Here is a 20,213-nt window from a genome sequence, read left to right as displayed (position 1 = left end):
TCGGATGCGGTTTTATTTTCTTCCCCGGCCTCGGGCTACGGGATTTCTGCAGAGTAAACAAGGCAGGCCTGCCTCCTCTGACATAAGTTTGCTGTTAAATTGCGAGAGAAGCTCTTCTGCTGAGGGTGCTCTTTTGGAAAATCAACACCTGAGAGCTTACGACATAACGGCTGGCTTTGGGGGGGCGGGGGCGGGGGTTTGATTTATTTGTATTTACGGCATGTGCGGACGGCAGCCGTGATAAATATGCTTGGCTGGGAAATGTTACGGCCATATAAACTGGTATATAAACTGGCATATAAACTGGCAAGGAGGAGATACCCCCCCCCCCCCCACCAGACGGCAGATGACGTCCATGAGCGTGTGGCCTGGCCTTATAAGTAGCGATGGAGGATCAGTTCATCAATTCTCCAGATTTATTCATTCATTCGAATGGGGGAGGAAACTGGAGTACCCGGAGAAAACCCACACAGAGATGGCCGAGGGTGGAATCGAACTCGGGTCTCCTAACTGTATGGCCTAGAAAGTAAAAAAAAAAAAAGTACACTGACAAGGAACTCTCTCAACGTTAACATGTGAGAGTCTGTATTATGTCTTATTTATGTCTTATTTTCTCTTTTTGTCTACTATCTTGGGTAATAGGAGGGTAAGGGTGACTGTAGGGGTGTTATGTCATTTATGGAGGGCTCTGATGATGTTAAGAAGTGTATTTAGAAGGTCATAAAAAGTAAAAAAAACAAACAAACAAGGGATTACTCTACTGTCAATTGAGTAATGAGGTGGAATTGAACTCTGGTTTTCAAGCTGTGAGGCCCGCGCGCTAACCACTCGTCCACTGTGCAGCCCCTAAAATGACATTCCACATAATGAGTTTATTCTTGTAAAATTGTGACTTTTTTTCTTGACTTTTGCCTCTTAATTTGACTTTATTTTGCAAAATTTGCTTAAAAGAAATATTTGTATTACAAAAATATCCATATATTGTCCAGTAAAAGTACTCAATTTCAGTACAATAGTTTGTGTTCATCCAAGTTGTGATCGTCCAACTCCCCTGGTGCATATTTGTGGACTAGAGGATCAGAAGCTCCCAGCAGCGTGGGTTAGTTGGCTGATTGTTGGTGATTTGTTGGTGGACGCATCCTAGCATATTTAGTCCCACACGCACTTACTGACACTTAAAGACACGCAGCCCACTCGCTGTCTGCTGTTTTCTTCCACTTCATCAAGGATTTGTTATTAAAGCTCGTGCCGCCCACCTGCGGCTGTGGGAAACTCCGTCGTGTGCTTGGACTTTGAACCGTGCGCTTGTAAATGGAACCCGAGCACGACGTCGACGCCAAACAAGGGACACGTTTCGCTTTGCCAAAACATGTGTTGATGGATCATGACAGGAAGCCTTCGTATCTGAGAAGTGAAGCAGTGAAGAAGCCTTTGGGATTGAAGGTAAAAGAAGAGTCCAGTTGCCTCCATTCGGCCTTTACGGATCCCGATGACCCGGATGACTGAAACCACAAAGATGTATTACCTGCTACTGCCCCCCCGCTAATCTCCATCCCATCCACAAGAATCAATAATGGCCGCTTGCGGTTGTTTAAAGCAAAGCAAATAAAGATACAACAGAGGGGATTTCATTACACTTCTTTTTTTTTTTAGAGTTCCGCATTTGGAGCCAGAAGCTCTTTGTCAGCAGTGGAAAAGAAAGGAGCCAGGAATGCTTTGCTAAGCACGGTTACTTTTAAGGCTGTTTGCTCGCCAGTCGCCCCGGGCGGCGGCGATATAAAACCAAAGCCATCTGGATCAGGAGTCTGCTTCAGACGCACGTTTATCAGGGCTACCTTGAAAACCAAAGACCACGTCCGTTGTCACGGGAAGTGTTAGAGGAAAGGAATACTTTCAATGACTTCCTGGATCTTTTCCGGAGGACAAACGGCACTCATTCATTCTTGCAGGACCACAAATGAGGCCTGCGGCACGCCCCCCCCCACACACACAGCAGACGATCCAGATGATAGAAATGATCTCCAACAAGTGGGCGTCTTGAACAAGCTCGGGGACCTGAGCTGTCCGGCACGTTCTGGCTGGTCTGGAAGCTAAATCCGAGCAGCAACCCAACCACGTCCTGAACTCTTTAACTCCCCGCAGCCTCCCTTTTGGAGCCAGCGGACCGAGTCTTGAAGGACATGCTTCACAGCTCCTTCCACCCCCCCCACCGCCTTCTCCATCCAAAAGCCACAGCTGTAATTACTGTCAACCCGGCGCAGCCCACGCCTCTGGACGCCTTTTGTGCGAGCGCGCATCTGTGCTTCGGGGACAAAGGCCTGGTGTGTTGGAAGGGCGGACGTCCTTGGCGTCCCAACCAATCATTTGACAGAGTCTTAACTTTTCAGGCGGCGATGGACCATCGGCCGCACTGACATGCGAAAGACTATTCCTGTTTCTCGCAAGTAGTCATTTTCAGACAAATAAAGCAATATGGAAGTCAAAGGTTTTGAGGAGGATGAGTTGAAATAGATGAAAGTGTGGTCTTCAAGTGGAACGGGTGCTTAGATGTTGGGGTTGGCCGCACATCCTGTGGCAGACGATCTTATGGTGGACATGTTGGACGAAGCGAGGACTCCGTGCCGTTGACATGCATTCACGCGGTGCTAGCATTTGGAAGGTCGGTAGCAGCCAAGCTAACGTTTAGCTCAACATTTTCTCTAACGTTGACTACACCGGCCGTTTGTCCAAAGCACATCCAAAATAGAATTTAACAAAACGAAAAATAATATGTCAAAATATTAAGAGAAAAAAAATAGTAGCAGTTTTACAAGAATGAAGAAAAACAACATTTTAGTAGCACAAACCTATAAGGACAAAGAAAATAAATTTTTTCAAATCATAATATACATATTATGAGAAACTAATTTCTGGCAAATTAGGTTGGGGAAAAGTTATGTTCTGGGAATAACTTTTTCACTTTTTTCTTTTCTATCCCCTCCTGCTCCGTAAATATTACAAAAAAATAAAAATTTACGACACTAAAGTAAAATGTGAAGAGAAGAAAAAAACAATTTTACCAGAGCAAACTTGGAATATTACGAGGAAAAATCACGTCATTTTAGTCGCATTAAATTGAATTGTTCTGGATTGAAATATTATGCTAATATTGATATGATATGGTGACATTTTATTCATTTTTCAGGATGTGGCCCTCCTGGGAAAACCTTTGTGATGCTGTTCTAGGAGTGTTGTAATATAATTATAAACAATATTTAGCATTGAAGCAAAGTTGATGAATCATATTTCAGCCCTAAAGTCTAACCTTTGACCTGGTGGGCGGTCCCTTCCACGTTCCTTCTGGGGCGGAATGACCTACCGTCCATACATTGGTGTGCGTTCACAAGTTCTGAGGCGTTAGGGGCTGAACGGAACCAGGAACTAGGAACGCCATGCTGGGAACGCTGACTGGCGAATACGCGGCGATCCAGCATATTGCTTAAGTATGTGGTGATCTCACGCTGAGATGTGCTCAGCATTCAGCAGTTGCTTTTTCTAGCGCTTTGACTGGAGGTCCGTCGGCGTAACCGTGTCCTTCCTCACGGGCAGCAACCGCAGTTTGGGGGCCGGCCCATGCGCTGCGTCCAGAAAGGGAACAAACAAAAGCAAGAGAAGGCAGTAAATCAGGACCTAAAATATCTCCACTCAGTCCACACAATGTTTTTTTGCAGCGCTTCTATATTTGATCATAACCAAAAAGCTTGGCTTTCATATGTTTTTCATAGTAGAAAATAACAGCATGGAGGCCGCAGCCTGAGCTGGGGTAGTAGTTTCCCATTTTTGGGCGCCTTAAAGGGAAACGGCATGTGGGCGGGGCATGGCGACTTTGATGGTCGGTCTGAGGATGTGCCGCCAAAAAGATCAGGGGTCTCATCCGTAAAGTGACGTAGAAACACGCAACCCTTTAGGGAGACACGCCCATTTTAAGTGGCGAAGTGAAATCTTGGTCAAAGTCGACCAACGATTTTTCCATCGTTGCATGAACACATCACGCCGTCATTGACTTCAAAGAAAGTGTTATTCGGCATGACACTGATGTCATTTATCCCGACTAAAAGACAAGTAAACACATCACACCCTTTGAGTAGTTCACCATTTTATTTTAATATTCCAATCACATTATGTGATTGATGGGGGTCGGCCATGTTGGTTCGGGGAATAATGGTTTCTTTTTGTTGACTTTTCAATGTGACAGTCTTTCTATTTGTCAGCTAACGCAGCAGTACTAGCGTTAGCATGTGTAGTAGCAAAGTTCCATTGTGGCTGTATTTTGTTAGGAATTGAAAAAACAAACGCACTAAGGGGATGAACGGAGTGAGACCAGTAAAGTGTTTGCATAGTGACGCTACCACCCTAGTGGCCTTTCTAGGTACTGCTATAATGTGTTAGACATTCTTTAGCATGTATTTGTCTGTTAAAATTAAAATGTGTTTGGTGCAACTCACTTCCTGTTCTATGGTAGTCATCACACTTTCAGGTTGCACTGTCCACAGTGTTGAGGGTAGGGTTTGTTTTCCTAGAATATAAATCAGCGGCGGTGTGCGGGATGAAAAAGGGCCAGCAGAAGAGGAGAGGAAAGCATGTGCGAGTACGCCGCCTAAGTGGCTGTCTTCTGTTTCCTAATTGCAGTGCCGTTGAGCAGGACTATTTCGGGCCTCTGTAAGTTGTGGCCCCCGTCTCCTCGCTGCCGGCATGTGCGCCACCGGTGGCTTTGGGGTTTCGGAAATCCTTTGCTTTTTATGCTAATCGGGCAGCCGCGTGGCGGCCGGGCCGCTCTGGTGCGGTCCCAGCTTGCCTGCTCCTCTCGGTGTGTTCGATGTCCCTGCGAGCCTTGCAATTATACGCTGGCAGGCGGGACGGGAAGCTGCTTATAACGCGTACGTTCGCTAACCATCCCGTGTTTATGAATGGTGAATGCCAGCGCTGCTTGTTTTCCTTAGCATTTGGTTTAACCCTGCGAAATCCAGGCAAATCTCACACTTGGAACACCCCCGTTTCTCTGTGATTTGGTTTGGTTTCACACCAACATTTGAGCTAAACATTTTTTTTGTTATGCCCGTCATCCACAATGCTAATGTGAGACAAAAACACACGCGTCTTTCTCGTTTCTCTGCATCCTAAGCGGCGAAACAGAGGCAGCTGGGAATTTACCCATCGGCCAAAAAGCCTCAACTACCCTCCATCTACACCACCTGAGTTGCATATTAACCACGCTACCAGGAAAGGGGGGGGTCGGAGCGTGGTGATTTGGACATGAACACTACTTACACTTTAGGGGCGTATGTATGCGGAAGTACCAAATTCCCTAAAAAAAGCAGTCATGGAAAAACTGATTCCAGCAGCCTTCTTTCTTCAGTGTAGTTCTTCAATGCCTGGAAGAGGGAATGGAATATCGGGATGCGTTTCAACTGCAGTAACTACAATAATTCCTTTAACTGTATTGTTGACTTCAACGCCACCGCCAAAAATTCCCAGAGTGCCAAATTTGCTTTCTGCAATCGGCAGCCTGCACTCTGACCATAATTAGGCAGTTGAATGTGACTGACACATGAACAGCCCCCCCCCCATATTGTTATTCACACCAAAATAAAAATTTGCATCAGTTTTGGATAATTGGCTGAAAATGTTAGACTCCTTTTTAAAAAAACTCCAGGATCCAGATGGCGTTCCTGATCACCCCAAAATCACTTCCATATTCCATTTCTGACAATCCCTGAAAATGCCACCCAAATCCATGAAGACCTTTTCAGGTTCTTTTGAACACAAACTAAGTCTAACCAGGTCTAAGAGATCCTCTGGTGGACTGTGGTCTCCCAACCTGAAGGTTGCTGGTTCCATCCTTCATCCTTCCATGACCATGCGGAAGCATCCTCGGCCAAGAGGCTGATGCTACTGATGCCACAACGGTGTCCAAGTGGAATCAATGCCACCATGGAGGCGTTGGCGGCAGTTTTGCGGCCGGAATGAACCATTGGCATCGTGAGGAGGGGGGGGGGGGGGTGGTTAGCACTTTGACTCCAAAGAGAAACCATAGAAACTACGGCATATGTATCCATTCTTTGTTTGTCGTTAGCCTTTTAGTTGGCAGGGTACCATTGGTATTTAGCTAGCTAACGAAAGCAACCACAGGATGTTCTTGTGTTCTTGTGCCTCGTTCTCCGACTGCGACCAGCGTGGCGTGGTTTTCCATGTCGGTCTGTTGCTTCAGCTTGCATAACAGGAATGAAACGCTAGCCAAGCCGAAAGCCGAGCCGAGCTGGAAGCTATTTGGGCCTCGTCTTTGCGGGACTTTGCTAAATTTCACGTGTGCGAGCTAGCATCAGTGACCCTTCTGGCAGTTGGTGCGCCGCCCCGAAGAATGGCGAGAACTCGCCGGGAGTTATTTCCACAGTTGGCTACAAGCACCGGCACCTTGACTAATACTTGCTGTAAACCAGGGGAGCTCCAAAGTGCGGGGTGGGGGCCATTTGCGGCCCGCAGCTGTTCTTTCATTGGAAGAAGTAAAAAATAAATTTGATGGAAAAGTGGTCTCAAAAGAATGTTGACAATAATATTTCTTCATGGGCCTTGCAAGTACCGTCCATGGAGACCGTCAACCATCCCTGAATGTCCTGAACTCCTGTTTACCATAGGGCTCCTTCAGGCAATATCAACATTGACCAATCCAAATTTTTGGGAATGATTTAGGAATGAATGTTTAACGTTTACTGAACGGAGTTTAACGCTGCTCGTGTCCTGCAGGTCTGGTGACCACCACGTCCAGGAAGTTGGACAGGGAGCAGCAAGACGAGCACATTCTCGAGGTAAGCACCCGCTTTTATTTTGAAAAGGAAGCCATTTGGGATGGATGTCATGTGTTCCCGGGATGGAGAGTGAGACCTCTCCCATCCTTTTGAAGAGCAGGAACAGGAAGCCGCAATGTTTTAAACGTGTGGCTTTTAATTGACCTCCACTTGCGTTGGAGCCCCGCCCTCTCGCCGCACAAGCCGGGGTTGGTAATGGGGCCTTTTTTTAATTGCCTTTCCCGGGCTTTTAATTACAGTCATTAAGTGCTCGCCAGTTAATCCCAGTACATCTGGTGCCAGAGCAGGGATACTTTTCATCACTGGATCTGATTTCGTGGCCATCGTGGCATCGTGGCATCATTGTCTTGTTCCTTATCATTTTCCAAACATATCATCTTTCTTCATAAATAATCTTAGAGTTTTTGGTTAATATTAATTAACTCTATGCTACTAAAATGACATCATTTTTCCTCACCAAATTAGGAATTGATTCATCTAAAACCGAAATGATTTTCTCCTCATATTTTGACTTGAATCTCCTTTTCTGTTGTTTCTTCTTGACTTTATTCCATATCTGCAACCTAATTTTCCAACTTCATTTCTTTTTCACAATATGACTTTTTTTAAAAAAAGGTCTTGCCAGTGTTAATATTTTGACAACTAAAATAACTAATAATTACTTTTTTCTCTATATTTCTAATATTTGTATTTCCTCTTCTCAAACTACTGCAGATGTTCCACTTCCATTTTCTTTTTTTAGTCTTGTTGTCCAAAGAGATCCTTAGACCGAGGCCTCCCGTAGTCCTGGCTTTGATGACAACGTGAAGTTAATGTTATAGAAGTGATACAGGTGGTAGAAGTGGTAGTGTAATAGAAATGATGTCGATGTGGTAGAAGTGTGATGGAAGTGTGGTAAAAGTGGTAGAAGTAATAGACGTGGTAGAGGTGGTCGAAGTGCTAGAAGTGTGACAGAAGTGGTAGAAGTGTTATGAATGTGATCGAAGTGATGGAAGTGTGGTAGAAGTAATAAAAGTGATAGAAGTGGTAGAAGTGATAGACGTGATAGAAGTGTGGTAGAAGTAATAAAAGTGATAGAAGTGGTAGAAGTGATAGACGTGATAGAAGTGTGGTAGAAGTAATAAAAGTGATAGAAGTGATGTTGATGTGATAGAAGTGGTAGAAGTAATAGACATGATAGAAGTGATGGAAGTGTGGTAGAAGTGTGGTAGAAGTGTGATGGAAGTGCTATAAGTGATGTTGATGTGGTAGAAGTGGTAGAAGTAATAAAAGTGATAGAAGTGATGTTGAAGTGCTAGAAGTGTGATAGAAGTGGTAGAAGTAATAGAAGTGGTAGAAGCGTACTCCAGGTACTGGTAGGAAGTACTGCATATGTAACTACCAATAAGGTCCTTGTCCCAAGACCGAAAGGTTGAGTGCAGTCATGTTGCCAATCATATCACATTAGGCAACACCCTGTTACAAGGTGGCGTTGCCATGGCGATGTAAGGTGTTTTCTTGTTTTGGCATGTGATGCTTATGTGGAATCCGGAAGCTATTATCACAGTCTGCACTTTCCATGGGTGGTGGGGGGGGGGGTTACACTCATAAAACACCCCTAGCTAGCAGTGTGTCCCGAGGGCAGCTGGCTGAAGAAGAGGAATGCTAGCACGTGCACGTGCGCGTGCATGGAGGGGGTGCAATCACGGCAAAGTGCCCCCGCATTGTTTTGCCACTAAGCTAGCTCGCTGAAGATAGCCAACATGCACGTGCAGCCATTGGGACCATGTGGAGCAATTAGGGTGGGGGGGTGGGGGCATTGTTTGCACCAAATGCCATCAGGGGGTTGTCGCTGGTGGCAGGGGTCGTAGGTGGTGGGGGCTTACTGGGACCCAGGGGGCCTTCGGCTTTTACAACGACACAGACGTCTGTGGTGGGGGCTGGGCTTGGGGGGGGTGTAAGAGACAGATAGCAGAAAGGCCAGAGTGGGTTGGGGGGGGTGAATGAAGGCAATGTGGGACATGCCTGGACATGCAGAGGAATCTGGAAGAGACGGAGTGGGGGTGGGGGTGGGGGGGTAATGTACTGTAGCATTCTTATACATTCTTAGTAATTATCTTTTTAAAAAGTTAGCATATTTTCCGCACCATAAGGCGCATGCTAAAATATGCGGCCTGAGCGTAAAGTGATCTTTATAATCTGATTGATGTTGCTGCTGCCCCCCCCCCCCAAGATACATATTGCTGTGAAAAGATGTTTATATAAGATGTCTTCTTTGTCCTGTGAATAGCATCCAAAACGCATTTCTAGCATACTTTCAGTCCAAATCCTTCATAGCAGTCACCAGTGAAATGATCACTGCGAAGACCAGACCTCCAGGTAGGCGTCCATCCGTCCCTCACAGTCTGCACTTGTTTCATCCATTTTTGTGTTAAATTTTCCTCTTTTGGAAAAGAAAAGAAACTTAGAGTATCACTCCGACATCATGAACATCCAGCAGCAACTCAACATTTTAGCATGGCTGCTATTTTGATGAAAAACATAGTGAACCAAGTCTACCATCTACCTGGAGAAGCGTTTGTTTTATGTGCTGTAGGTGAGAGGTGTCACCCTGGTGATCACCCTGGTGATGTCACTTCCGGAAAGGAGACTAAGCAGCGAGAGCTAGGTCATCATAGCTAGCGCCATCAACTACAAATGTAACATTTGTGATTCCGAAGAATATCTACCATATTTAAGCCAAGTTGATGAATAATTGTAAGGAAGATTCCAGCCTCTATACTAGTCGGACACGATGGCGCAGTGCTGGAAGAGGAACCAAGCCTCCTTCAGAGAGACATTTTGCTTCCCGCAGTCTAATTAACGGCGCCGGTGCGTATTGCGGCGGACATCTGCAGACGTGGCAATAGAATGAAATAGTCTAAAAACACATTAGGAGCGTAATTGAAATGACGCCAGCGAATGTTGCGTGACGGCTCTTCGCCGTCTTTATGGGCGGCGCTCAGCAGATGGTTTTTAATGACGCCGACGTTTGTTCTGCCCTTGCCACACCGGAAGCTTAAAAACGCGTCACGTGTGTGGGCGTTCTTCCAACACCTTGTGCTCACGGTGTGTTCAAATGTCCAAAGAGGCCGGGAATTTTTAGGTGGCGTAATCAGTCGGGGGGTGTTCAAACTTCTTCCATCTGCATGCCGCAGGCCACTTTGACATTTGGTAGAAGGCATTCAACAGTCAAAAATGATCCATTTAACTACAGCAAAGCATGCTGGGAAGTGCATAATCTGCTCATTCCACAGCTTGGAGGCTAGCCTTGGGTTTTCTTTTTCTTCTTTTCTATCCCCTCCTGCTCAGTTTCATTCATTCATTCATGTTATACTGCTTATCTTCACAATGGTCGTGGGGGTGCTGGAACCTATCCCAGCTGTCTTGGGGCGAGAGGCGGGGTCCACTCTGGACTGGTGGCCAGCCAATCACAGGGCACATATAGACAAACAACCATTCACACTCACATAGGTTGTCATGTCAACATTGAAAGTCTTTGTTGCCCGCCAGATGTTGGACACCCCAGGTCTCTAACATATCTCCACGTTCTCCTCTTCCGTCTTCATCCCTTCAGATTACCATCAGCGACCACGGCGTCCCCGCCAAGTCCACCACCGTCCGCGTCATCGTGCGCGTCCTGGACGAAAATGACAACCGTCCGCTCTTCCTGGAGAAGATCTACAAAATAAAACTGCCCGAGCGCGAGCGCCCGGAGAAGGAGCGGCCGGCCAGGCGGGACCCCGTGTACCGGGTCATCGCATCCGACCGCGACGAGGGCGCCAACGCAGAGATCTCCTACAGCATCGAGGAAGGCGACGAGCACGGGAAGTTCTTCATCGAGCCCAAGACGGGCCTGGTGTCGTCTAAGAAGTTCTCGTCAGCGGGGGAGTACGATATTCTCACGGTGAGTTTTTCATTTATTTTCAATCATGTGAGGAATCCTCGCTGGCCTCGCCGTGAGATTCTCTCGGGGAGCGCTAAGTCAGTCCAGCACTTGGTGGAATATTTCTATTCCTGGTTGATGGCGTCCTATGTGCTGCTGCTGCAGCTTCTAGAGTCCCTGGACTAGTTCTAGGCTTTATTTTCAATGCCCAGCTTCTATGACTTTATGGAATAGTTCTGGTCTTATTTGGGGTCATTTTTGGGATTATTTTCTTTAAGGTTGGCACGGTTACTCATTTCCAAGAGGAGTGAAAGCGTCATTAAATGTACGGTACTCTGCTATCCCTACAATTTCTATGACTTTTTGGACTATTTCTGGTCTTCTTCTGGGTTATTGTGGTTATTTAGTGCAAGGTTGGCACTGATCGATCATTAAATGATGGTTATATTCTGCTATTGTCAATTCCATGCGAGAGGAGCAATTGCATAATGACAGGACTCATTCTTCTATGGTCCTGCTATCATTTCCATTATTTTGTGGACTATTTTGGCCTTACTTGGGGTCATTGTGATGATTTTGTGCAAGGTTGGAGCTGTCATTAGTTCCATCCATCCACCAAGAGGAGCGATCGCATCATTAAATAACCAAATGATGGTTGTATTCTGCTATTGCTGCAATTTCTGTGACATGGTAGAGTATTTCCAGGTTTTTTTGGGGATCCACATTCACTTCTTGCAAGAGCAGCAATCACATACCTTCAATGATAAGTTGTATTTTGCAGTACTACTGCATTTCTATGACTTGGTGGACTATTTCCAGTCTTATTGGGGGGTCATTGGGATTCTGTGTTTTGCACAATGTTGCCTGCTTAAACCTCAGCAATAGGAGAAATTGCGTGAAATGTCAATTTTTTTTATTGTGCACCTGAATATTGATTCATAACTTGGGCTATGACTAAGAATCTGGAAGGAGTGGAACCATTCCGTGGAATGGTGCCGCTTTCCAGATACGGGACTCTGTATTGGGAGGGGGACCCCAGCAGGGCGGCACGGCATTACCTTTGCTTGTTGCCAGGAGGGGGGCGGCATAATGGGGGCTTTTTGTAACAATGTTGTAGCGCGACCTCTTTCACAACAGTAATTGAGGGGTTAAATCCCAAAAGGGGAGGGGGCGGGGGGTGCCGCACAATGGCTTTTTTGTCATTGAAAATGTCAGGTTGGAGTCTTTCATCGCATAAAGTTGAAATATTCAAGAAAATTATCTATTTAAAAAAACGTAATCTTATGAGGAACACAGTGGTTATAGTTCAATTTAATTTCCAGGTATTCCTAAAAAACATGTTTTTGATATTATGCCATTCACATTTTTAACTTACATATATATTTATACTTTTATACTTTTTAAGAAATTGTAGTTTTTGTGTTACTACCCCAACCTTCCATAAGTGGGTCAAAAATGACCTGCATGTATTTTCTATGAAATCCAATAGGCACCTTTGATTCTTATCAACTCCTAAATATAATACTAAATATCATACAAGTGATTATTCCTAACCAAAAAAGGCATTGATTCTAGCATGGGTGATTTTTGAGCCACTTATGGAAGAGTGTAGGGTCCAGTCACTCGGGCATCTAAGGGTTAACTTGTGATTTTAGGAGAATAAAATGTAAATATTATGAGAATAAAATCCTAAAGACTAGCATCTCCTCACGTTCCGCCGTGTTCTCTCTCCAAAGATCAAAGCCGTGGACAACGGGCGCCCCCAGAAGTCGTCCACGTGTCGCCTTCACATCGAGTGGATCCCCAAGCCCGAGGTGCCGCCCGACGCATCCCCGCTTCTCTTTGAGGAGTCGCCCTTCTCCTTCTCGGTGATGGAGAGCGACCCCGTGGCGCACATGGTGGGCGTGGTGGCCACCGAGTCCAGCGACGTCCCCGTGTGGTTCGAGATCACAGGTACGCTCGCCGCCAAACAGGAAGCTGCTCGGCGCTAACCTCACTTTCTGGAGTCTTTTCTGCTTCTATTGATCTGACCTTGAAAATCCTTGCCTGGCTTCTCCCCCCCCACCCCCCACCCCTCTTGATCAATGACTGACACGTCTTTTTCTTCTCTCTCTCTCTTTGCGCTTTTTATCTTTCCCTTTCCGCCACTCTGTGTTTGCTCGGATTTGTGAAGCCGGCACAGAGGATACGGAGATGTTTTACATCCTTCAGATGGCTTGCGACCACAACTGTACAGCAGAAGGTAGCTGCTGTCAACCGCTCCCCAAAATCAATAGAGGCCTTGCTGTGTGACAGAATCATCCCCATGTCGCTGCCTTGATACTGGGACCCCCCCCCACTTCAGACATTCTCATGTTCTTTTACGTTCTAATTCTCTTCTGTGATGTTCCACCTTGCCGTCACCGCGACGACGATGCGACACAAACACGGAATTTCCTGACCAAAATCACCCAAAATGGCGTTTGCACGCCAGGCTAGTAGTTGGCGACGTCGCACTTTCACCAAGCGCTATGCAAACGTACAGCTGGAAGTCGTTCATCCCAAAGATGTTCCATACTTTTTACCCTTTAAGGTCTCAATCAGGGTGTCCAAAGTGCAGCCTGGGGGTCCTTGTTTTTTTTTTTTTTACTTATTTACTGAATTAGATACACAAATACATCAGCGGTTTATGCTAGGACGTTAGCCGCCGCCATTGTTGTTGACATGAGAAAGGCCCTTTAACAACGTTTCCTTTCAAATTCCCAATCAAGAATTATTTTTGATAACTTCTGATACTTGAATGTTCTTAACTCCTGTTTCCATGGCAGCCTTTCAGAGTCACGTTTAACGCCACCTAGCTGTCAGTTATCTTCGTGTGTGTTTTAGCCGTGGGGAACACGAGTATTTCGAGCCGAACGTTGCGAACTCCTGTTTCAATGCTAACTCTGCATAGCTAGCATCATGGTGACATCTCGTCAACGCCATTTGGTTCCAGTACACACGTCGTCAGCGATCACTTCCACATTTTCACAGCAACTGTTTTTGTTGAGCATTGTCATGTTTGTCATTGTCATGTCAAGAAATGTCCAAAACAACTTTTTTTTAGTCTTTGTCAGGGAAAACGGATTTTAAGCTTCTTGCTGTTTCATGACCTGTGTGGGTGTTGTTGTTGTTGTTGGTGTTGTTGTTGGTGTTGTTGTTGTTTGTGTGGAAAGCAGGGGTGGCCCAACCTTTCATTGTTCTTCACCTTTTTGTCAAATATGCTAAATCCCATCTGGTGTGTGAGGAGACATGAGGGTAGACACTTGAGGGTATTTTAAGAACAAAACCTCCGCCGGCCAACTGGGACAGACACGCGGTAACATCCAAACACAGGAATGATCCAAAATAAAACATCGTAAAAAAAAAAAAAACACAACAGGAACAATGCAGCAAACTGAGAAACAGGAACAAAAAACAAATCCGAAAAACACACAAAAACTCGCAAAACAAAACAGAAGTTAGCCACGCCAACTTCTTGCTAGCCTGGCTAACCACCTGGTAGCCTCGTAGCTTGGCTAACTACCTGGTAGCTAGTTTGGGTAACTAAGTGTTAGCTTGGCTAACTAGCTGGGCTAACCACCTGGTAGCCTGGCAGCTTGGGTAACTACCTGGTAACTTGGCTAATCACGTGGTAGCCTGGCTAATTATTTTGTAGCCTGGCAGCTTGGCTAATTACCTGGTAGCCTGGCTAACCACCTGGTAGCCTCGTAGCTTGGCTAACTACATGGTAGCATGGCTAACCACCTGGTAGCCTTGTAGCTTGGCTAACTACCTGGTAGCCGGGCTAACCACCTGATAGCCTTACTAACTATGTGGTAGCCTGGCAGCTTGGCTAACTACCTGGTAGCCTGGCTAACTACTTGGTAGCCTCGTAGCTTGGCTAACTACCTGGTAGTCGGGCTAACCACCTGGTAGCCTTGTAGCTTGGCTAACTACCTGGTAGCCGGGCTAACCACCACTAACCACCTGATAGCCTTACTAATTATGTGGTAGCCTGGCAGCTTAGGTAACTGGCAGCTTGGCTAACTACCTAGTAGCCTGGCTAACTACTTGGTAGCCTCGTAGCTTGGCTAACTACCTGGTAGCCTGGCTGTTTGTAGCTTATGGATGTTCCATAGTGTTTGCCCCCGCTAGCCGTGGTAATAATGGTGAAGCAAGTAGCTACCCTAATATTAGCTGGATTTCTGGTCCTGGGCTTTTCTCATTCTGAATGAACGGCCCAATAAAAACCAAGCTGGCCGGTGTTTGGACACCCCTGTTGGACTGTCAAGCGGCCATCTTTCATGATAGAGCGCTAAAGTGTTGTTTGTGTTGGTGTTCAAACTCCTCCACTGAGCCACGACTCCGTCACTCATCCTTTGCTCTTTGCTTCCCAAAAACAACAAAACCCGCAGGTGGGAATTATGACAGCCGCTTTGACGTGGGCAAGGCCAGCGGGACCCTCATCGTGGCGCGGCCGCTGGACGCCGAGCAGAAATCAAATTACAACCTGACGGTGGAAGCCACGGACGGGACGCGGACCGTCAGCACCCAGGTAATTGAAACACTCGCCACGCCGTGGGGGGGGGGCTGATGAGGAGAGGAAATGGGCGAGCAATGAGTGACGCCGCCTTTGGCGTCAGTTGGCGGGTGATGATGATGATGATGATGATAATGAGGCCATGATGGTTTCGTGGCACGGCCTCATGTGATTTGCTATGGCGGTTCATCAGCGCTGGTTTGATGACCAATTAGAAGGAATAGGAGTGCCTGCTAATGCTAACATTTCACCTGCTCTGATTAGCGCCAAACACAAATAATCACGATGGACGAGGACGTTTGACCTTCCATTGCCTGCCAATCTAACCTTCCAAGCCATGGAAAACCAACCGACGTCTATTCTATTATTATGTCTATTTTCTATGATATTTATCGCTACTGTATTGGGTAATAGGAGTGTAAAGGCGACTATAGGGGTGCTATTTCATGTCCAGAAGGCTCTAATAATGTTTTAAACAGGTTTTCTGTGCCATCAGTTCAAAAATGTTCTATTAATATGTGGCTGGAGGAGGTTGCCTACAGCCACAGCCAACTTTTGAGACAGGCTAGCTTCTTTTTAGCCGTGTATGGTAGTTAATAATGTTGAAATCAGACCGTATGGGGCCACAGTTGGACCCTGGAATTGTGTATTTTGGTATGGAAATGTACGTTTCTCCACTTTGCGTTGAAGCGCTTTGTTTCCGTTCACACGGTCACGCCTTGTCCGTGAGATTTCAGCATGTTTCTCCATGGCGGCTTTGGTCGGGTGTATACGACACGACGCCGCAGCGGCTCCAAAGGTTTGCCGTCCTTTTGTCCTCAAAGGGGAGGAGGGGGGGAGGAGGAGGAGGAGGCAGCTTCGGCGGAGCGAGGCCGCGAGTGAGAATCCCATTTGTTGTCGCCGGCTATGAATGCAGCCTTTCATCATGCGGCTTGTATTCGCCGCTCCAGCCGCCTCAGATGAAGCGCGGAGAGCCGTCCGAGCTGCGGAGAAAGAAGCGGCGGCGGCGGCGGCGGCGGCGGCGGCGGCGGTAGCAGCAGCGCGTCCTTTCATTTGGACTTTTAAGCTATTTTCACAGCCGGGATGGTTTTTTTCACCCTGGGAGCATTCGCCATGAACTTAAACGCTCCTGTCGTTTGAAGTCCGAGCTTTCACGCCACACTTGCGCTCACGTGTGTCGGGCACTTCACTTTCCGGGTCGTTTTCAGCCTCGGTGCAGTTTTTCTCGTGGCGATGGGTCGTCTATTGACCGATGAACGGCAGCAGCACTCGTGCAGCCCCGGCCTATGCAAATGTATACATACACTGGAAAAGATACCATTCTTAATATTTTCACTTTATTAGAATATTACAACTTTTTCTCCAATGTCATTTTTATAAAATTACAACTACATTTATTTTGACTTTATTTTTGGTTGTTTCTTATATTATTATGGCTTTCTAAAAAAGCTGTATTTTTCTTTAATATCTGAAGTCTGTGCTACTAAAATTCGAGCATTTCCCTCGTTTAAAATTTTGTCTTTTTTTCTTTTTTCTCTTGATATTTTGACTTTGATTCGTAAATTTCTGCTGTCATTAAAAAAATATATATTTCAACTTTTTTTTTGTGTAATTCTTACTTTATTCTGGCAATATTTTCACTTTTTCTTCACCTTCATTTTCCAAAAATAAATGCTTTTTTGTTTTGTTTTTCATTTTTTCTTCCAGATTTCAACTTTATGCTCCTCAAATGACATTCTCTTATTTTTGTCAAATTTTACCTTTTGTCCTTACATCAACTTATTCCTCTTTAATATTTTGTATTGATTCTTGTGAAATTACTGCAGATTTTTCTAAATTTGTGCTGCCGGCCCCACGTGGCCCCGGGCCACACTTTGGACACCCCTGCCATGTCCAACCCAACACGTTCCCGTTGAGGAGAATGGAAAAGTATGGAAAAGGTGTCAAATCCAAAGGTTGTTGAAATGAGTCCCTCGTGGAGGTGGCTGGTGGCTGTTGATGTTCCAGTTTGTACGTTCCTCGGAGAACATGTGAAGAAGTTTTCCATGCAAGCGGGATTTACTAATCCGGAGATGAGGAGGCGAGTCGAAGCCGACGGCAAAATTGTCAGTCGTCAAACATTGTTGTTTCCTGGGGGGGGGCGCGGTGTTGGCGTTTACCTTCTAACCATCTCGCTGGTGAAACTTTCCTCAAATGTGGAAGCTGTGCCGCCGGATGGGATGGCCTATTTTCCTTGTCGTTTGGAACGCTTGACGTTCTCCCCCCCGTTGGCTTTTAAAGACTAAATGTCTCCGTGTTTGCCGAGATGATTGCGTCCGACGGGGAACTTGTGTTTGTGGTGGGGAGCGGCGCTAATCCTGTTTTGGGAACATGTGTGCGTGCTCGCCGCCATCGGGCCACAAGCTGCCACCTGGCGGGGGGGGGGGCTTCCTCTCCAACGCACGGCACCAGACCCACAAAAGGAACGCTGCTTCTTTTCCATCAAAACCGCCTCATCACACCGACGGTTGCTTCCTGCTGGGGTGGGAAACTCGTCATATACTGTAGTACTCCTACACATATGATGCCCTGTGGTACTCCTACACGTGATGTACTGTGGTACTCCTACACGTGATGTACTGTGGTACTCCTACACGTGATGTACTGTGGTACTCCTACACGTGATGTACTGTGGTACTCCTACACGTGATGTACTGTGGTACTCCTACACGTGATGTACTGTGTAACAGTGGTACTCCTGCTTACACGATACCCTGTAGTACTCTTACACATGATGTACTGTGGTACTCTTACACATGATGTACTGTGGTACTCTTACACATGATGTACTGTGTAACAGTGGTACTCCTGCTTACATAATATCCTGTGGTACTCTTACACATGATATCCTGTGGTACTCTTACACATGATGTACTGTGGTACTCTTACACATGATGTACTGTGTAACAGTGGTACTCCTGCTTACATAATATCCTGTGGTACTCTTACACATGATATCCTGTGGTACTCTTACACATGATATCCTGTGGTACTCTTACACATGATATCCTGTGGTACTCTTACACATGATATCCTGTGGTACTCTTACACATGATATCCTGTGGTACTCCTGTACATGTTATACTGTGTAACAGTGATACTCCTGCTTACATGGTATACTGTGTAACAGTGGTACTCCTGCACACAGTATGTACTTTGTAGCAGTAGAGGTTGGTGAGCCTGTACTGTATCGGCTGTACTGTAGAGTCGCTCCAGGTTGAAAAAAAAAAACGGTGTCATAATTGTATCAATAATCCTACTGTAAAGTTGGGTGAGACACACAAGCACCAGACTCAACAATCCCTACCAGGGATTCGCCTCTGATTTGCTGACCTGCACAGTACGTCTCACCCACCCTCGTTAAAGTATGGGTTATCTCAGCCATTTTTAATATGATCAGATTTATCATAACATCCCATAATTATCATGTACTCCTAATTGCCCGCCTCCAATGATTGTCCCGCCCCCCTTTGATCAAATAAACATCCCCCTTAATAAGTAGAGCATAACCAAAATGCTACAACGTTTAGTTTAGTTTGCAATTCTGGGTCAGCGGAAGCCCGATCAGCAGGGGGGGGGGTGGGGGGTGTTGGGGGGGGGGGTTGTTAGCACGCGTGTTGCATGGTGAGCATGAGGGATGCTGTCTGATGTTTGGCGAGACATGAGAAGACACGCCTGGAACGCTCATGCCGTCAGGCTGCTCGGGGGAAGCAACCCTGCAACAGAGGCCCACCGCTGCTCGCCCCTTCTGGGGCTAAAGCATGTTTAGCACCCCACAAGCGCAGGCCCCACAATCCAGCCGCACGCTATCGCTCTTGTCAGGTTGGGGCGTCGGCGGCTTTGGAGTGCTTGTCATCTCTAGTCCGCCCCACAAGGGATATCACCCCCTGGTGTCTGGTATTCAGGTGTCTAATCGGGCCTGATCCCTTTGTTCCCCGTATTTGGCCACGCTGGAAACACCCCCAACCACCCCCAAATCACCCCCGCTCTGGGAAGTGAGAGATGGCATTCCAACAGCTCTCCATAATCCTCTGACGGAAGTCCAGTAGACGAGTGGCTGCTGTTGATAAAACATTCTCCCGCTTGGTGATGATGTTGGAGTGTTTGTGGTTGGGGGGGGGCGCTGAGGGGGGGGGGTCAGCTGCACTTTTCTGCTGATCAGAGTGAGTGGAAAGACGTTTGGGTCGCAGGTTTGACTTCATCCATTCAGCAGGACAAGTGATTGGCATGATAATTGTCTTTCCTCCAGTCACGCACGAGTGCCGCCGACACCGGGGAGCTGCGGTTCACAATGAAGAGAAACAATGAACGAGGCCAGAGAATAATTATAATTTGAACATGTCCCACCCCGTTGTCCCCGCAGGTGCTCATCCGCGTCATCGACACCAACAACCACCGCCCGCAGTTCTCCCGGGACCGCTACGACGTCAGCGTCCCCGAGGACACCCCCGTGGGGACCGAGGTGCTGCACATCGACGCCGCCGACCAAGACGAGAAGAACAAGCTGACCTTCACTCTGCTGAGCAGCACCGATCCCTTCAGCCTCAAGAAGTTTAAATTGGACCCGGGGACGGGGACCCTGTACACCGCCGAGCGACTGGACCACGAGACCATGCATCGCCATATCCTCACTGTCATGGTAGGGAAGGACTCGCGTCCGATCACGTTCATCCTAGCGGTAACGTTCTACACTATATCGTCGACATTTTCTTTTCGGAGAAATAAAAACCTATTTCACAGCAAATAAAATCATTTTTAGAAGGCAGCTTTCGTGCCAGAAAAGTCCAAAATCACTCAAACCTTGGCCAGTTTTGGAGGAAAGTGTATTTCCAGACATTTAAATTTCATTTTATGGAATTTATTTTTGACAAAATTCCTTGAGTAAGTA

General features: G+C 46.6%; 1 protein-coding gene across 8 annotated transcripts in view; it reads left to right on the top strand.

Annotated features, from left to right (window-relative positions):
• Positions 1–20,213, top strand: part of fat1a (FAT atypical cadherin 1a) — a 57,470-nt gene that overhangs the window by 16,049 nt on the left and 21,208 nt on the right. For 6 of the 8 annotated variants that reach the window (XR_013628176.1, XR_013628175.1, XM_078793695.1 and 3 more), the window contains exons 4-9: positions 6,781–6,842; positions 10,438–10,767; positions 12,483–12,699; positions 12,920–12,988; positions 15,162–15,301; positions 19,689–19,964. Coding sequence is in view for 6 of the 8 variants with exons in the window: in XM_078793695.1 (XP_078649821.1) it covers positions 6,781–6,842; positions 10,438–10,767; positions 12,483–12,699; positions 12,920–12,988; positions 15,162–15,301; positions 19,689–19,964 (1,094 nt within the window). In the remaining 2 variants the exon portion in view is untranslated. The remainder of the gene's footprint in view (positions 1–6,780; positions 6,843–10,437; positions 10,768–12,482; positions 12,700–12,919; positions 12,989–15,161; positions 15,302–19,688; positions 19,965–20,213) is intronic. The other 2 variants (XM_078793697.1, XM_078793696.1) reach the window with 1 other exon arrangement.

This window comes from Doryrhamphus excisus, linkage group LG9, assembly GCF_037039965.1.
Source record: "Doryrhamphus excisus strain RoL-2023G ecotype Guam linkage group LG9, RoL_Dexc_Guam_v1.1, whole genome shotgun sequence".
NCBI lineage: Eukaryota > Metazoa > Chordata > Actinopteri > Syngnathiformes > Syngnathidae > Doryrhamphus > Doryrhamphus excisus.
Note: the sequence above shows the minus strand (reverse complement) of the source record. Positions and strands in the feature narration are given on the sequence as shown.